At 44.4% G+C, this 17,919-nt stretch overlaps 1 protein-coding gene across 2 annotated transcripts in view; it reads right to left on the bottom strand.

Moving 5' to 3' along the window:
• Positions 1 to 17,919, bottom strand: part of CCDC126 (coiled-coil domain containing 126) — a 42,202-nt gene that overhangs the window by 15,497 nt on the left and 8,786 nt on the right. For both annotated transcript variants that reach the window (XM_063452370.1, XM_063452371.1), the window contains exon 2: positions 17,248 to 17,637. In XM_063452370.1, the coding sequence (XP_063308440.1) occupies positions 17,248 to 17,485 (238 nt within the window). In that variant the 5' untranslated portion in view covers positions 17,486 to 17,637. The remainder of the gene's footprint in view (positions 1 to 17,247; positions 17,638 to 17,919) is intronic.

The following is a 17,919-nucleotide window of genomic DNA, read 5'->3' on the forward strand; positions in this document are numbered from 1 at the left end:
ATCGTTCACATGTTTCCCTCTGAATTGACTTAACTCACTGACAGCTACTTCCGCATGCTTAAGCACAAGCCTAGAACTAAGGACACGTTGCATATCGAGCCTATACTCTTATGACCCTGGGTGACTCGAGACAGACTGGGAACAATCTGAAATTGCCGTCTAACCATGCGCTCATAAATCTTGGTTACTCGAAAGCCAGCTACAGCTGGCAAGCTTACGCTCGCACTTAAAAGATTCAGCCAGTATGCACGTTAAGCTTATGGTCTGAACATACTTTCCGGGCTTCATGTAACCCAACACCCACTAAGATAGCACGCTTAAGCTCGAACATACAGATGACCACAGGGCACTCGCTAAACCTTCAAGGTGGCATGTAACACTCACATATTTTACCTCCTTAACCTCGCCTAAATTAAACTAATAGCCAGCTGATTTAGCATGCTTAAGAGAGCACCCAAGACTGCAACCGGAGCACGATTCGAATTTAGAATTTATTGTTATTTTTATTTGTCATTGAATGTCCTACCATAATTTTAAAGTTACAGCCATTGTACTAGCAATCTGAACGTAACCCTACTGATTAGGTTAACTCAAATGCTTGCTAATTAAGCTTGAATACGCTTGTACTACATGTTTAAAATGACGCTACTGTAATATATAATGCAGCCCTGCATAACAATATTTTAAAATGTGCCTCACCTAGGAGCCACATATGTAACCTTATGTGTTTCTCACGCACTTATTCATGCTGTTGTGGCATTGTTTGACGCTTTGTTATTCCTTGCACACTCAAAATAAAGAATTAAAAAAAAAAAAAAAAAAAGAAACACAAACAAAATAAATCCTTAACTGAACACTATAGGGCCAGTAACACATACATGTATTCCCGACCCTATTGTCTACTAAATATAGTAAAATCTTACTTGAATTCAAGTTTGCAACTGCAGTCTCTGGCCCTCTTTGCCTCTGACATCATCAGAAGTGGTGGTCTGAGCCAATCACAATTCTTCCCCATATGATTGGCTGAGAATGGCAAGGAGGCAGAGCCAGCACAAGTCAACCACAGCCCTAGCCAATAATCATCTCCTCATAGAGATCAATGCATCTCTATGAGGAACGTTCAGTGTCTGCATGCAGAGGGTGGAGACACTGAATGGCAGCACTGCCACGGGAAGCACCTCTTGTAGCCTTATTAGGAGTGGCCAGTGGATGTATACCTAAGCTGTAAACACCGCTTTTTCTCTGAAAAGACAGTGTTTACAGCAAAAAGCCTGAAGGGAATGATTCTACTCACCTGAACAAATACAAAAACCTGTCGTTGTTCTGGTGACTGTAGTGTCCCTTTAAGTTTCATTAAATGCAACAAACATAAAAAAAAAAAAAAAAAAAGTGAAAATTTGATGATGGTTGTCTTTTGAGTTACATTATCCAAAGGAGTGTCTCTCCTAAGTGCTCATTCGTAGCCTTGATGCATGGCAATATTGGAGAGATTGTAATATAAAAAGTATATGCACTACAAACAAAGTTAACTTGTACAATTACATGTACTCCCTGTATATTTCTGATAAATAGGGTGTGAAATAACAAAAAAGTAATCCTTCGCACTTATTTTCTACCAAATCAATACGGTTTCTTTCATTAAATGCACTTCCTGCATAGTGTGTAGAAAACCAAAATAGGTTTACCATCTATGTTTTATCTTGGTTCCTTTTTCACGGACATTGTGAAAATATGGCAGGGTTTTATAGGGTTTTTGTTTTCTTGATTTGCATCTCCACTCTCTCTCTACATGAGGCCAACATTTAAATGCACATCTGATTACTACTGAGAAACTCAATGTTTAAACGCATTGCTTTTTTCCCCCTCTACAATAACCCTGATAAATTAATCTTTGGATTTTTTTAGGTTTTTCCTTTTACATAACTTATTAAACATCAACAAAAGCTTTTTTTTGCTTTACGTACAAAAATACACACAAACAAAATGAAACACACACAAAAATGCACAATATGCAGTGGCAGCACGTCATGAATGGTCATGTGGCATGAAGATCCTCAGCTGATGTTCTCAGCCAATGAATGGCGTCATTATTGGCACCCAGTTGCAGAAATGAGTCACAAGGAGCCTTGGAGCCCGGTGGGGAGTCATTAAGAGGGCAAACCCAAGCTGTCATAGTTTGATGCTTAGACTAACCCTTTAGTTTACTTTGGTGAATATTATAATATTATACGAAAACTTTTATTACGTATTTTCTTTATGCACTCATACTTCCCTGGAACGAAGTAGTTGAAAGAGTAAGAGGTTTTATTACGCAAAAACCATGTTGTACCGTCTACTCTCAACAATGTCTGCTACCGCAGAATGATCATAGCCAGATGTCATGTAAGAAGTCAAACCGGTTAACAAATGTAGTGACTGATGAGTGATGTTAAATTGCACTATTCTGGTTTGCATTAACTTTTAGATGGGTTTATATTTCACTGCCGTTTTATTATTGGGTTTTTAATTATATATAATTGACAGAAAAAAAAAACGGGTTTAAAAATAAGAACTATATTGAAAAGTTATATTTAGGCTGCATTTGGAATTAAATAGAATATTTAAAAGGTAATAAATGTTCCTTAAAGTGTACCTTAAAACAGAACCTATACTGGAGGGGGGCGTGGCTAGCAGCCGAGCGAGCTGGACTTGCCTGGATATAGCTCCGCTGCAGCCACGGTGCCAACAGCCTACATTAGCCGAAATTCGACGGAATTTGTTGGAAACTTTGAGTGCCAGAACAGGGGAACCGAGATGGATAAAAGGATCCCGAGGAAGCAGACGAAAAAAACGTCGGAGACAGTTACATCGGTCCCTGACATGTTCGCGGCCACCCGTGCTGCACGACTGAGCATTCAAGATGGCGGACGGGAAGGCCTGGGGACGCCGTGCTCTCCCTCGAGCCCGGGAAGCAGCGCCACGGCAGGGGCTTCTGACACAGATACAGGTCAGATTTTAGCAAAACTGTCGGAGGTGCGCACCTACCTGGCCACCGAGATCGTTCGGAATACTGCTGAGGTGAAGGCCGAGATCCAGGCCCTGGGCGCGAGGACAGCGGAGCTAGAAGGACGGATGGAAACCACTGTCCGGGCCCATAACGACTCTGCTGCCAGGATCAATACACTGTCGACTCAATTGCTAACGGCCGAAGCAGCGATCGAAGATCTTGGCAACAGGTCTCGGCGGAACAACATTCGCCTCCGTGGCCTCCCGGAACAGGAGGGTGAAGGATCCCTCATAGAAGTTGTTCTGGACATTTTCAAGCCGCTTCTTCCAGGGGTGCCAGACTACTTGTGGCACGTTGAACGGGCACACCGGGCGCTTCGGGCCAGAAGGGCGGATAACAGGCGGCCGAGGGACGTCATAATAAAGTTCCTGTCTTTCCAGACTAAAGAGGCCTTGATGAAACGGGGCAGGGAAGGCCCCATTGTGTACAAGGGGACTGACCTGGCCCTGTACCAGGATCTAACCCCGGCGACCCTGCGGAAGCGACGAGACTGGCGCCCTGTCACCGAACTCCTGCAGCAGGCATCAGTCAAGTATGCCTGGGGTCACCCTTTCAGGTTGCTGGCCTTCAAAGATGGCAGAACCAAAATCTTGTTTGCAGATGGCGACCCGGCGGGCTTCCTGAGAGAGCTGGGGATCCGACCTCCGGAGGGCTTCGCGGTTCCGGGATCGGCGGCGGAGGTCCTTCAGGCCCTCCCTCGAGAATGGTATGAGGCGGGCGAGTGAGTGAGATCGGTCTATTCTATGCGGCTGTTGGTCGGCTACCGGCGGCTCCGGGTGGTGAGCTTTCCTGGGGGGGTTCCTGTTTGGGTCGGCGGGCTGCGGGGGCTACATATCCTTCCCCTCCTTTTGCTCTTGGGTCAGGCTCGGGTCTCTGTTGTTTGCAATGGGGCCCCCCAAGATTGGCAAGATCGTTTTTTTTCGGCCTCGGGTGGGCAACTTATCCTTGGGGCGGGCTAGGGTTTTCATTATTATTATCATTATTTTCATTATGATTATATTTATTGTTATTATCATTGTCACCGCTATTATCATTATTATTGTTATGTTTCGGCTGCCGGTTCTCGCCCACATCTCCCTATGGGCCCTTTGGTTTTTGCCCCGGCTCCTGTCTGCTAGTGCGACCGCGGGAAGGGAGGGACCTGTGACATGTCGTTAGGGGGTTCTGCCTAAACAAACTCCGCTGGACTGATATGGCGGTTGGCGATTTTGCGCTTTACATTTTTCATTCTTGTTTTTCATTTCTCCCCTATCCACGGTTCAAAAAGTTACTATACATGTATTGTGCATTCCGGGCCTGGGGACCTTGGGACGGATCTGGAGGGCGGGTGGGGGGTTTTCAGATGCAGTTGGGGCGTTTGCTGTGTATTACGTTATGATTGTTCACGGTCGCATTGTATTGCGGAACATTAGCCTTAGGCTTATATTTGCCCTCCCCCCCCTCCCCCCAGATCTGGGAACGAATTGTGCTGCCCCTTAATCTGGCCTGGACCCTTTTGCACATTTACAGCTTTTGGGTTAATCATGGGGGGCGGTCTCTCCCTCTGGGGCGGCCGGGGATGTTCCCTTGTGGGGATGTAAAGAGGTTACTTGTTTCCCCGTCCGACAGGCGTCCCCTGCTAAGTCCCTCCCTTCTTATTCTTCTTATTATTATTATTATAGTTTGCGTTATATCAGGTTTCATGTCGCTTTCTTTTATCTCGCGCTCCGAGGGGCGGGCGGGCGTTCCCGTTGCCGCTTCTCGGGGCGTGTAGACTGTGTAGCTTTGAGCGGGGGAGCCCCGTCTGGGGGGTGCCCCTCTCCCGCGGGGTTCCCCCCAGCCCTCCGGGGTCTTTAGTTGATCCGGATGTCTCCCTGGTTTGTGCTTTCCCCCCTCCACCCGCTTGTCGTCCTGGAGGGGGGACTGCCCGTTCGGGAGAGGGGGGCGGAAGTGGACGCCGGGAATCAGGCGGCTATAGGCTGACGGGGCGGGATAGCTGACCCCTCATTACCGGAACTTAAGGACCGGACCATTAGCATAGGCGTAGTAAATGCACGTTGTTTTTCTAGGATACTTTTAGATTGGCACCCTAGGGGTGCTTATTTTTTCGTTGGTCTATGTTTTTGCTACTCTGGAGCCTTTTATGGACTCCGGGAGAGCTTCAACATATTCCCCTATTATCCCTGGCTATAGGTAAGACCAGGAGTTTGTTCTTATTGTTACTTGCCTTTCTTTTTCCTTCTCTTACTTTCTCTATCTTTCCTTCCCTCTCTTCCTCCCACCTCTCTCACAGTCCCCTTCCCTTCCCCCCCCCCCCCTTCTGAGTCTTCCCGTGGGAGGGGACGTTGATATATGATATATACCTCGATGCGCTGCTCCGGCCAGTGGGACCCGGGTGGCTATTTGTCAGTACTATATTGTTTACTACCTCTTGAGTATTGGACTCAGACAAATGTAGTCAGGAGGTTGGGCCGCCCCTTTAATAAACTCCAATGTCTTTGAAATTATTAACCTTAAATGTTAAGGGCCTCAACGCTCCGAGCAAACTTCGCCTTATGTTTAGGGATCTCAAACGTAAGAATCCGGATATAGCATTCCTGCAGGAGACACATATACCGACCTCAGCTAAATTCGCGCTTAGGGATTATACTTTTCGGACCGTACACGAAGCGAGGGCTCTAAATAAGCGGAATGGGGTAGCGGTGCTTATACACCACAGATGCCCGTTACGGGTGGGTACTGTTACGGCCGACCCGGGTGGGCGCTTTATATTAATTTCGGGCTATCTATACTCTCATACCATTCACCTCCTCAATATATACGCCCCCAACGACCCCTCTGTGGATTTCTGGGACAATATGACCCGGATGGTAAACGGCTTATCTCCTGGCATGGTGGTGGTGGGGGGAGACCTTAACGCCACGCCATGCCCAGCGGTGGACAGAGGACATTGCAGAGGACTCCCGCGGTCACACGGGAGGGGCAGACAAGATAAGTTGCTTCATTCCTTCTTGCACCATACCGGTCTCATAGACATCTGGAGAGCACACCACCCTGATAGACGAGATTACACTTTCTATTCGGCGCCCCACGACACCTACTCTAGAATAGACTTGTTCTTAGTTAACTCTTGTTCCGCACCCAGAGTGTCGGACAATGCGATTGGCTCCATTACATGGTCAGACCACGCGGAGGTCACGCTGACCCTGGATAGGTTGTGTGTGGCCTCTCCGTGGTCTTGGAAATTAAACACCTCTTTACTGCATGATCCGGCTGTGGTTGAAACGGTTCGTAGGGAACTGCTGGAATATTTTGCGCGAAACACGGAGGCTGGAATTCGACCAGCCACGGTGTGGGCCGCACATAAAGCGGTAATCAGGGGTATATTAATTCGCGAGGCCTCCCTGAAGAAAAAGCGTAAAACACAACTTTTATCATCTTTGCTAGAGGCTCTGGGGAAGGCGGAAGAAAAGCACAAAACGGCGCCATCATTCGACAACCTGTCGACGTCCGTAACCTTCGATCCTCGATTCGCGACGCACTTACTGACGACACCGCTAGGGCTATGACATGGTCCAAGAGGACCTTTTACGAGAAATCCAATAAAATGGATACGTTATTGGCTAGGTCTCTCCGCCCGAGACAGGGACATTCGCATATAACAAGGATTAAGGGGGCTTCGGGTAAGTTCTGTACGGATCCTAATGAAATCGCTCGGGTTTTTACGGAGTACTTCACTAATCTCTACAATCACTTTAATGGGACTGCTTCGGACCAACAACGCGAAGCGGAAGATACCCGTGCCTTCCTGGCACGCTTATCCCTTCCGGTATTGCGGGGTGTTGAATCTGCCGCCCTCGGGGCACGCATATCCGCTGAGGAGATAGCCGCTGCTATTTCCATGTTGAAAGGCAATAAAGCCCCAGGCCCGGACGGATTTGAGGGCAGCTACTACAAGACTTTCCATGAGGAACTTGTTCCCCATTTGGAGACGTGGTTTAATGATCTAATGGAAGGAGGCATGCCGGACCGGGATATGTCGCTGGCGGACATCGTACTTCTGCCAAAACCGGGGAAAGATGATCTTACCCCGGGTAACTTCCGTCCCATCTCATTGATCAATCATGATTCAAAGATCTTGGCAAAAATTTTAGCTACTAGGCTGAACCCCCTACTCACTAGATTAATACATCCGGACCAGGTGGGTTTCATCCCCGGACGGCAACTTTTCGAGAATACTAGGCGGAACGTTGACCTTATCTGGAGGCAAACAAATAGAAAAATCCCGACGCTGTTATTGTCCCTCGACGCGGAGAAGGCCTTCGATAGGGTTAAGTGGCCCTATCTCTTTGAGTTCCTTCGACATTTCGGCTTGCCGGATACTTTCATTACCATGATCAAGGCAATGTATACGGACGTTAAGGCACGGGTTCGGATTTCAGGGGCGTCACTGACGCCCTTCAACCTAGGGAATGGTACCAGGCAGGGATGCCATTTGTCCCCCTTGCTGTTGGTCCTCTCCCTGGAGCCCCTTTTGCAGGAGATACGTAGTAGCCCGAGTGTTCATGGGGTTTCGATCAGGGGTCAGCGGTACGTAGTGTCGGGTTTTGCCGACGACATATTGCTGACCCTAACAGATCCGATTGGCTCTATGGGGGCACTGGCGGAAATCTTGGATACCTACGGCGGGCTTGCCGGATACAAGGTGAACATGCCTAAATCGAGCGCACTCCCTCTCTGCATGACTGAAACAGATATAACCACTATCGGGGATACCTACCGGATTAGTATAGCGAGGGACCAGATCAAGTACCTGGGGGTAAGGTTGACGGCGGATCCAGCACGTCTATATGCACAACATTTTTCACCTTTGATACGGGCCCTGATCACCGATATGGAGAAATGGATAGACAAACCAATTTCTTGGATTGGTAGAATCCATTCGGTGAAAATGAATGTGCTGCCCAGAATCTTGTTTCTGTTCCAAGCCCTCCCGGTTAAGCCGACTAAATCTGACCTAGGCGGGCTCCAGCAGGCGATAGGAAAATTTATTTGGCAAAATAAGAGGCCAAGAGTCTCCCGAAACATTCTATATAGGGCTAAGACAAGGGGGGGCCTGGGACTCCCGAATCTATACTTTTACTACTTGGCGGCGCAGCTGTCACAAGTAGTTCTATGGCATTCCCCTCCGGAGGAAAGGCGGTGGGTAGACTTGGAATCGTCTCTCATGGGTCCCGACTTTCCTCAATTTCTGATGTGGGTCCCTAAGGAAAACCGACCCTCGACCTGCATCGAATGTCCGGCTATTGCGAATTCCCTGAGAATTTGGGATGCTACCTCGACTAAATACGGTTTATCACCCGGACTTTCACCCCTAGCCCCCTTTCTGAGAAACACGGCTTTCACTCCGGGACTGGAGGCTAAGGACTTTGGGGGCATTGAAAGTACAGGGATACAGCGTCTTTGCCATCTGTACGAAGGTGGCTCCCTTGTGACGTTTGAAGAATTGAAAGACAGGGCTACGCTGCGCCCTGCCGACTTTTTTCGCTACCTCCAGATTCGGGACTTTGCCCAAACCCCTTCGATTAAGATCAGTGCCCAGAAACCGCTCACATTCTTTGAGACTATATGTCTCAAGGAACGGAACCCTGGAGGCCTTATCTCCTTATTATACACTCACTTAAGTTCGAGTACGAAAGAATGGGGGGACCTCACTTATATATCTCAATGGGAAGCTGATTTGGGTGAAGAACTGGAAGGCATTGATTGGCAGGAGATTTGGGAAGCTGCTGCCACTTCATCTATATGTGTCTCCATGCAGGAACAAGCATACAAAACTATCTTCCGGTGGTACACCACACCGGTAAAGTTATACAAGATGCATAAATCGCCCACGGACTTATGCTGGAGAGGGTGTGGTCTGCAAGGGACGTACCTACATATGTGGTGGGATTGTCCCGAGGCACAAAAATTTTGGAACTTAGTGGCCGGGCTTCTGAAAGATATCTTTGACAAAGCAGTTAAACTAGACCCCTGGGTGTTCCTTCTGGCCAGATCTTTGGATGACTGGTCCAGGACGGAACAAGCGTTATTACATAAGGTGAACCTAGCAGCCAGGAGGGCACTCGCCCAAGCTTGGCTACATAGTGAGGCTCCCTCACTTGAAGCTGTCATACAGAAAATCAAAGATGCTTTCCTCATGGATAAGCTAACGGCGCGGGTCAGAGGCACCCTCAAAAAGTTTGACAGGGTTTGGGCCCCATGGGTAGATAGCGGAATAGGCGATTAAAGACCGGACGGCTGGGATATCTCCCCCGAGCCCTCGTCTCGGGGGCCGAACACTCAACCCCGTTCAACGCCCACAAGATGACGCCCTGTGAGGGACCTCCCCTGTCTTAAACTTCAAGCCCTTGGGGTGGCTCCGACCTCTGTCCCATGCTTTGGGCTTCTAGATCTTTATCACCTCCCATAGCTGTACAGCGCTTAGCCCACGGAAAATATCCATAGTTATCGACGGCTAGCAGTATATTGCACTCCCCCCTCCCTCTACCTTTCCCTCCCCTTACCCTTCCCCCCCCCCCCACTATGGAAGTTCCTCCTTTCTCTTTAATCTCTCTCTACGATCATCTCCATTTTCACCACATATCATTTTTTACTCTGTTCCCTCTATAGTAAAACTCTCACGACCTATGCATAGGGAATCGATGCTGCACTGTTGATTCGGTTGGACTGTTAGACCATACTGATGTTGCAGGGTTGGCTAGTCCACCCTCGCAGGGGGCTTCGTATGTTTTGCTGGGGATAGACTGTCTATTTGATATGAGCACATGTCCTACATCTTACTGACTACGAGTGCTACGCTAGTTCGAACGGTGTATGGGGATTGATCGTTTTCTATATTTCTTACAAATTAAAAACCCAAGGCGCTACACCATGACTATCTATATCCCGTTGGACTATGGCTAAAAGACAACCGTTCATGGAGACACCGTCAAGATTGTCCGCTCAGTGATTTATTTACACTCTTCATATACCAGTTACTGTTTTTGATGTTTTTCTATGCGATGTTATATACCATCAGTCACTGCTGTTTACTGTTGTCTTTTTCGAATTCATGTGGTGCTTTGCCTTGTTATAAATAAAGAATTAAAAAAAATTCTTAAAAATTCTTTAAAAAAAGCTGTATTCCAAAAACTATAGAGCCCTCTGCCTACCCCCTCCCTTGCAACCCCATTCCCGGCCAATGAAGGGTTAAAAGCCCTTTCATTATTCACCAGGTCCCAGCGCCAATGCACCTATATTTAAGACAGGGGTTCTCAACCTAGTCCTCAAGGACCCCCTACCAGTCCAGGACTTCGGGATTACCTGAGTGTGTCTAAGGTGTTTTTTTTTTTTTCCTAAACACCTTAGACACACCCAGGTAATCCCTAAATCCTGGACTGGTAGGGGGTCCTGAGGACTGGGTTGATAATCCCTGATTTAAGAGATGCATGTCATATCATCATACCAGTCTAAGTGAATTTTTTTGTTTGACTTTAGCATGATTTGTTGTCTTGCTTTACTTTACAAAATGAGATGCTAGCTTTGCCTACAACTGTAGTTGTGAGTACCATCTCCTTTTATTATATGGCAATTACGAGTTTGCATTGTTATCTTGATGTATACTACCATCTCAATTAAAAAAAAACTAAAATTCCAAAAAAATAATTAAAAATGAAGCCATATGCACATAAATTAGGAGGTAAAAACAATAAGACAAAAAGGGATTTTATAAAGTGACCAATGTCACTTTGAGAATGTGGAATGTTTTTAAAGTATAGTTTAGTGGGAGGAGAAATTAAATTCCTCCCCGAGGACATTTTTTCCAAATCTCCACTGCATTCCAAATTTTGAACATTGCTTATATTGCTAACAAACAGTCCACCTCCTTACATAACGTGGCAAGGCAGAAATACTGGAAATCAGTGCGACAGCAAAAGCCATCAAGAACAGTCTTTGCTGTACCTTATGCCAAGCTAAAGTCACCCTGGAGAAAGATCTCTGGGGAAACTGAAACATATTCTTTATTCTTATAGAAGTCAATGTTTGTGAAATTTCTAGGACTGTTCTATTCCCTTAAGTTGGTGTTAAAATTGTTCCTTTTTGGAACTGTACTGGAGTATTTATGATAACAGTAAGTGTCACATGACATATTAGCAATTACATACATTTTCAGGAGAACCTAAAAAATACAGTTATAGAAGCATTTGTACCTATCCCCATTACTGTTCTAAGAGTTAAATGTAAAAATGAATGAGAAAAAAAAAATGATGTGTGTTTTTTAATTTTAAACTGTAACATTAACAAACATCAGAAGATGTTGACTAAAACAGTTGATAGGATATATGAGACAACTATATGACAGACTACATGCCAGTGACCTGTGTATCAAAACTGCAACTCCAAACCAACTTATTTATCTCAAAGTGACAACTCTGCAATTAAACACAAAACAGGTCACACTTTGTATTATGTGGGTGGGTGTTTATTAAAATGTATCTGAATTCATAAAATAAAATGAAAAAGGAAATAATTTTGACCCATCTCCTACTAACCTTTTCTGCAGTGAGTGAGCTATATTCACTGGTGGTGCAGATGGGTTAATAAATGCTTGCTGGTTCAGTGGGAGTGTTACTCCAACCAAAAAACAGTTTTTTAATAAACAAATCAAAGAAGTGGTCATGGGGCTTGGACTAACCCTTTAATAATTCCCTACTAGTCCGCTGGTGGAGTGCATTGTTTGCATCTACCCCTGGTACAGACCATAACAATAGCTCCTTCTGGTCCAGATCTCAGTGAGCAAGTTAGACTGCAGGCTATGAATCCCAGCGGAGGAGCGATTATGGTTTGTACTAAGTGAAGGTGCAGATCATGCACTCCACTTTCTGATTACTAGTGAATCTGGCATATATTGAATTTAAAAAAAAAAAAGGTTTTTTTTTTATGGGAGTTGGGCAGTATCCTTTGACACTGCTCCCGCCTTATGGTGCATCTTCATCTGTGCTTCCTTAAGGTAGAACCAGTTGCGACATGGCAAACCTTTGGATCACACACACACAAGCAGTGAAATCCTATTATCATGGCCAATTATATAGCGCCAACAGGTTCCGTAGCGCTTTACAATATGGCACGTTGCTGTAGGTTCACCATCACAGCTATATGCCAACGTTTTGTTTTTTTTAAATATATAGTATATTAAATCTGCTTAAGCTCTCTACAATGTTTGAACAACAGTCATCACCCTCCAAAAGGTACTTTTTATCACAATGAGATGTGGAGATTATGCAAACTGTTCTTAAACGTTCATAAAAAGGTCTACCATATGTTGTATGTGGTTAGAGAGAGGGTTGAAGTCATGCAGTGCTGCTCTAGAAATAAACATTGAGATTGTTGTGAAGGCAGTAAATTAACCATATATCCTTTATATATGGTTTCTACACTATTTAATGTCTTGTTTACAAGGCTCACAGTGTAGACGTTAAGGTAAGAGATGACTAATTTTGTTTAAAGGATACCCATCATTCAGCCTAAAGGAAAATCAATGCCTGCAAGGGGAAGTAGGGAGGAGGGGCAGGTTCTGTGAGATAAGAGCAGCAGCCAGAATAATTTATTGCAGAAGCTTTAAAAGGCAATCTGGGGATGGGAAGAGGGGACAAATAAGTTATTTACACAAAGGCAACATAAAGTGTTGGGAACTTTTAACCTGTAACTCCATATTTCTCAAATAGGGGATATGCAGCACCACTCAGGGTAACATAGAAACATAGAATGTGACGGCAGATAAGAACCATTCAGCCCATCTAGTCTGCCCAATTTTCTAAATACCTTCATTAGTCCCTGGCCTTATCTTATAGCTAGGATATCTTATTGATATCTTATTGCTATCCCACGCATGCTTAAACTCCCTCACTGTGTTAACCTCTAATTTAAGACTATGTCCTTTTGTTGTGGTAGTTTTTCTTTTAAATATAGTCTCCTCCTTTACTGTGTTGATTCCCTTTATGGATTTAAAGGTTTCTATCATATCCCCCCTGTCTCGTCTTTCCTCCAAGCTATACATGTTAAGATCCTTTAACCTTTCCTGGTAAATTTTATCCTGTAATCCATGAACCAGTTTAGTAGCCTAGTAGCCCTTCTCTGAACTCTCTCCAAGTATCAATATCCTTCTGGAGATATGGTCTCCAGTACTGCGTACAATACTCCAAGTGAGGTCTCACCAGTGTTCTGTACAATGGCATGAGTACTTCCCTCTTTCTACTGCTAATACCTCTCCCTATACAACCAAGCATTCTGCTAGCATTTCCTGCTGCTCTATTACATTGTCTGCCTACCTTTAAGTCATCAGAAATAATCACTCCTAAATCCTTTTCCTCAGATGTTGAGGTTAGGACTATCAAATATTCTGTACTCTGCCCTTGGGTTTTTACGTCCAAGGTGCATTATCTTGCACTTATCCACATTAAATGTCAGTTGCCACAACTCTGACTTTTCTAGTTTACCTAAATCATTTGCCATTTGGCTTATCCCTCCTGGAACATCAACCCTGTTACATATCTTAGTATCATCAGCAAAAAGACATACCTTCTGCAATATATCACTAATAAAAATATTAAAGAGAATAGGTCCAAGTACAGATCCCTGTGGTATCCCACTGGTGACAATCCCATGCTTCGAATATACTCCATTGACTACAACCCTCTGTTGCCGGTCACTCAGTCACTGCCTTACCCATTCAACAATATTGGAATCCAAAATTAAAGATTGCAGTTTAGTGATAAGCCTTCTATGTGCAACAATGTCAAAAGCCTTACTGAAATCTAGGTAAGCAATGTCTACTGCACCACCTTGATCTATTATTTTAGTTACCCAATCAAAAAAAAATAATCAATAAGTTTAGTTTGGCATGATCTCCCTGAAGTAAACACATGTTGTCTCTAATCTTGAAATCCATGTGATTTCAGATGTTCAGCAACCCTATCCTTTAACATGGTTTCCATTACTTTCCCCACTACTGAAGTAAGGCTTACTGGCCTATAGTTGCCCAACTCCTCCCTACTACCTTTCTTGAGAATGGGCACAACATTCGCTAGCTTCCAATCTTCTCGGACTACTCCTGTTAACAATAATTGGTTAAATAAATCTGTTAAAGGTTTTGCTAGTACACCACTAAGCTCTTTTAATAGCTTTGGGTGTATTCCATCAGATCCCATTGACTTATTTGTCTTTACTTTTGACAGTTAAAATAGAACCTCTTCCTCTGTAAACTCACATGTAATAAATGACTCATTTGTTCTTTTTCCCTATCTGAGGCCCCTTTCCTTCATTTTCATCTGTAAATACTGAGCAAAAATATTCATTGAGGCAGTCAGCTAGACCTTTATCTTCTTCTACATACCTTCCTTCTTTTGTTTTTAATCTAACTAATCCTTGTTTTACTTTCCTTTTCTCATTTATGAATCACTCAGTGAAAATATAATTTATGTTCTCCGCAGGACAAAAATGGTAATGAAAATAAATAAAAATATGAACTTTTAATGGTATTATGGGAAGAAACACTTAATTGTATAACATGAGTCAAGGCAGATTGTTCGAAAACTCCAAGCCTATATTGCTCATGGCAGGTTCACTTCAAGTTTTATTTATAAAGTGTCAACAGATTCCGCAGCGCTGTACAATTAGTGGAGGACGTACAATATACACAAACAAATACAAGAGGTAGAGAGAGCCCTGCCCGTAAGTTGATAACCTCACTGCCTCACTGATGACACCAGGATTAGCTCAGCATGCATTTTCAATTAATAAGGGAATAGGACTAAAGTGCATTAAACATTCATGACATTCCCAAGCTTCAGAATATACAATATCTATTGATCTATAAATTTAATTTGACAATTAAATATGTCTAGTTTGTTTTTGTGCACTTTAAAGATCATGCAAAGATTCGAGCAGGGAGTTTACAGTGTTCCAACCACAACATTACAGTATAAGTGAAACAGTAACGATTGCAGTCAGGAAATTTAACCAGAAAAGATAGTGCCATCACGCAACTCCTGAAAAGATCTTGCAATCACAGCAAAACAGACATCCCCCCTCCTTCCAAGTGTGGTTAATGCAAGTAAGAATTCAAAAGCTCAGGATTCATTAGTGTTTAGTTATAGGTTTGTAGGTACATAACTGTATGTTTGTTATTAGAATTCATAAATAGGTTTATGCTGAAGAATTGCAAATAGTTAAAGATACTATCTAGGCACTAATAACTACCGCACATTTATAACTTTTGTCATGAATAATTAACAATTTTTTCTAAATAAATGTTTTGACACAATCTATACCTTCAAGCGAACACCATAATAATATACCTGAGTATTAAATAACGGTACAATCATTCCACCAGTCAGAAGATGTAGATACACTTATTGCAATAGGTAGCAATGGCAGTGGGAGACAGTCACCTTGTTCCACATCATGCAAGTTGGTCTATGGAGAATCCCGTGGTCTTGCAGTTTTCTCAATAGACTTTTATGCTGTACGCACACAGTAGAGCAATAGCACGGCTCCTGGCAGGTGGAGAAAGAAGATTGTGGTGCCCATGATCGAGAACTTCAAGTGAGTATAACTCACCTCAGCTGCACATCGAACATTAACATCACCTTTAGGTGTCTTCCCAAAACAATGCCTGCATGATAGGGACTTTAACTGGCTTTATTGGATTATAGGTGGCTTTCTATCACTCCTTACTAAAGCTCAGGGTCACTCGAGAGAACAGCAAATATTTCTGGGAGTTGTAGAGAATTTAAAAGCTTTTAAAGTTAAAAGTTGCTAACTGGGGGGGGGGGGGGGGGGGGCGGACCGCCAAGCTGGATGGCAGCATGCAAGCTGAGCTCCTGCAAGCCATCAAACTTTATGCTTTGAATTCAGGTTTTCCAGCTCCAGAACCAATCACCAGCGGCAGTTCACAGAGCTAAAGGGACACTGGATCCAGGGTGAGGCTGGCTCACCGAGCTGCAGTCCCCTGGAGGAGAGGGCACGGATGCCCCAATCGAGGCCTACTCCGGCGGTGAGGGGGGCAGACGGCCGCTGCCCCTCTATCCTGCCTAACAGAACCCAACCTGGGGCCCAAACGAGCGTGAACGAGCCCCCCCTCCCCCCCTCTGGACCAGTGGGGGTGATCCCGGTCCTCACCCCGAGGCCCTGACGAAAATATGGCGACTGAAGCTGTGGGGCCTAACAGCCAGGCCCAAGATGGCGGATGCCATGAGCACAGAAGACATGGGGAGAAACAGCTCACTCCCAGCGCTCTCAGCCGACACTGTAACCCCTGCCTTCAGAGACAAGCGAGACAAGCACTCCGCATCACGGCTGCAACACCAGGGAAGCCGGCGAACAGGCTCAGAGTGCGACAGGGCTGGACTGGACTGTGTTTTGCTGCCTGCTCTAGTGGACACTCACCCACTGCCGCATGAAACGGACAGAGCAAGCACCGGACAGCAACAGAACTCCCCCTGTCTTGGAGGCTCAGCAACACCACAACGACTGCTCCCCACAGAGGCAGCACCGGTAGCTTCTAACGGCCGTGGTGAAAACGGCATCAAAGCGACATCACAAGACCCAGCCTGAATATCAAATATGACCAAACTACACTAGCCTGTTTGTAAAACTACTGCTATCTAGATGCATCAAGCGACCTTTCATACCTAGCAAGTATTCTGAGCATAAACTTAGACAATTAGATGTGTATGTTTAGCTTAAGCAAATATGCAAATCTTCTCTATATCACTTTATTGCCTCCCTCATGTCTCAAACTTGTTTAAAAAAAAAAAAAATAGTGCAGCATCTCTTGACTATCCGTACTAACTGTTTATGCTGATCCTATGTGTTGTATAAGTCAGTGTTTATGCCTGTAATTTGCTCTGCGCTCAAAAATAAAGAATAAAAAAAAAAGTTGCTAACTGAACTACAATTTCCAGAAACCTCTGCTCTGCTCCTAACGCCAAATGCAACAAAGACAGCACTTTGAACAGCGCAATATTAATTTTTAAAATACATTTTATTTATTTTTTAAAGAAGAAAGGTCAATTCCAGCAAGAAGCAGCATTTCAGCATTTGTAAAAGATTTATCTTTAAAGCTGCACCCCATTCATTGCTCTATATAATGTATTTACAACATTAACAGGGCTTCTTACCGTATCCTGACACGGATCCTCCATTCCCACCATTTACAATGTCTTTGTTCTCCTCTGCCAAAGCTTTAACATATCTTCTACTCAAGTCTAATATCTGATCTCTAAGTTCCCCACTGCTTTGGTGTCTTGGATATTGAAACATGTAGCGTAGCAACATCAGTCCCCAAATGAATCCAAACGCAAGCAGCAATATGCTTAGTTTCTGTGAAACAGATTTTCTTGAAAATGTTAAAAACATGTTATTTCACACTGTGGCTGCCAGCTTTGAAAAAAATAAAAAATTTAGCTCTGTTCAACTTAGTCACAAACTGGTATAGTGGTGAAGGAGGTTCTTGCAGTTCATCTTGAAAAAAGATTTTCCATAAGCAGCACTGGGTAAACGTTTACTACCTGAAGTAAAGAAATAATATATTAGAGGTGTCTTCACAAAACTCAAATAACTTGCACACAAACATTTAAAGAAACACTATAAGGCTTCCAGACATCGTTGTCTCATTGAAGTGGTCTGTCCCCCTTAGTCCTGCAATGTAAAACACTGCAGTTTTAGAGAAACGTTTACTTTCTAGTGCATATCTACCATATAGCCCCTAGAGGCGCTTCCTGCAGCTTCACAGAGTTTGATTGCGTGAAACAGCGCTGGACGTCCTCACGCTTTGCATGAGGACATCCAGC

The sequence above is a fragment of the Pelobates fuscus genome, chromosome 4 (assembly GCF_036172605.1).
Source record: "Pelobates fuscus isolate aPelFus1 chromosome 4, aPelFus1.pri, whole genome shotgun sequence".
In the NCBI taxonomy this organism is placed as follows: domain Eukaryota; kingdom Metazoa; phylum Chordata; class Amphibia; order Anura; family Pelobatidae; genus Pelobates; species Pelobates fuscus.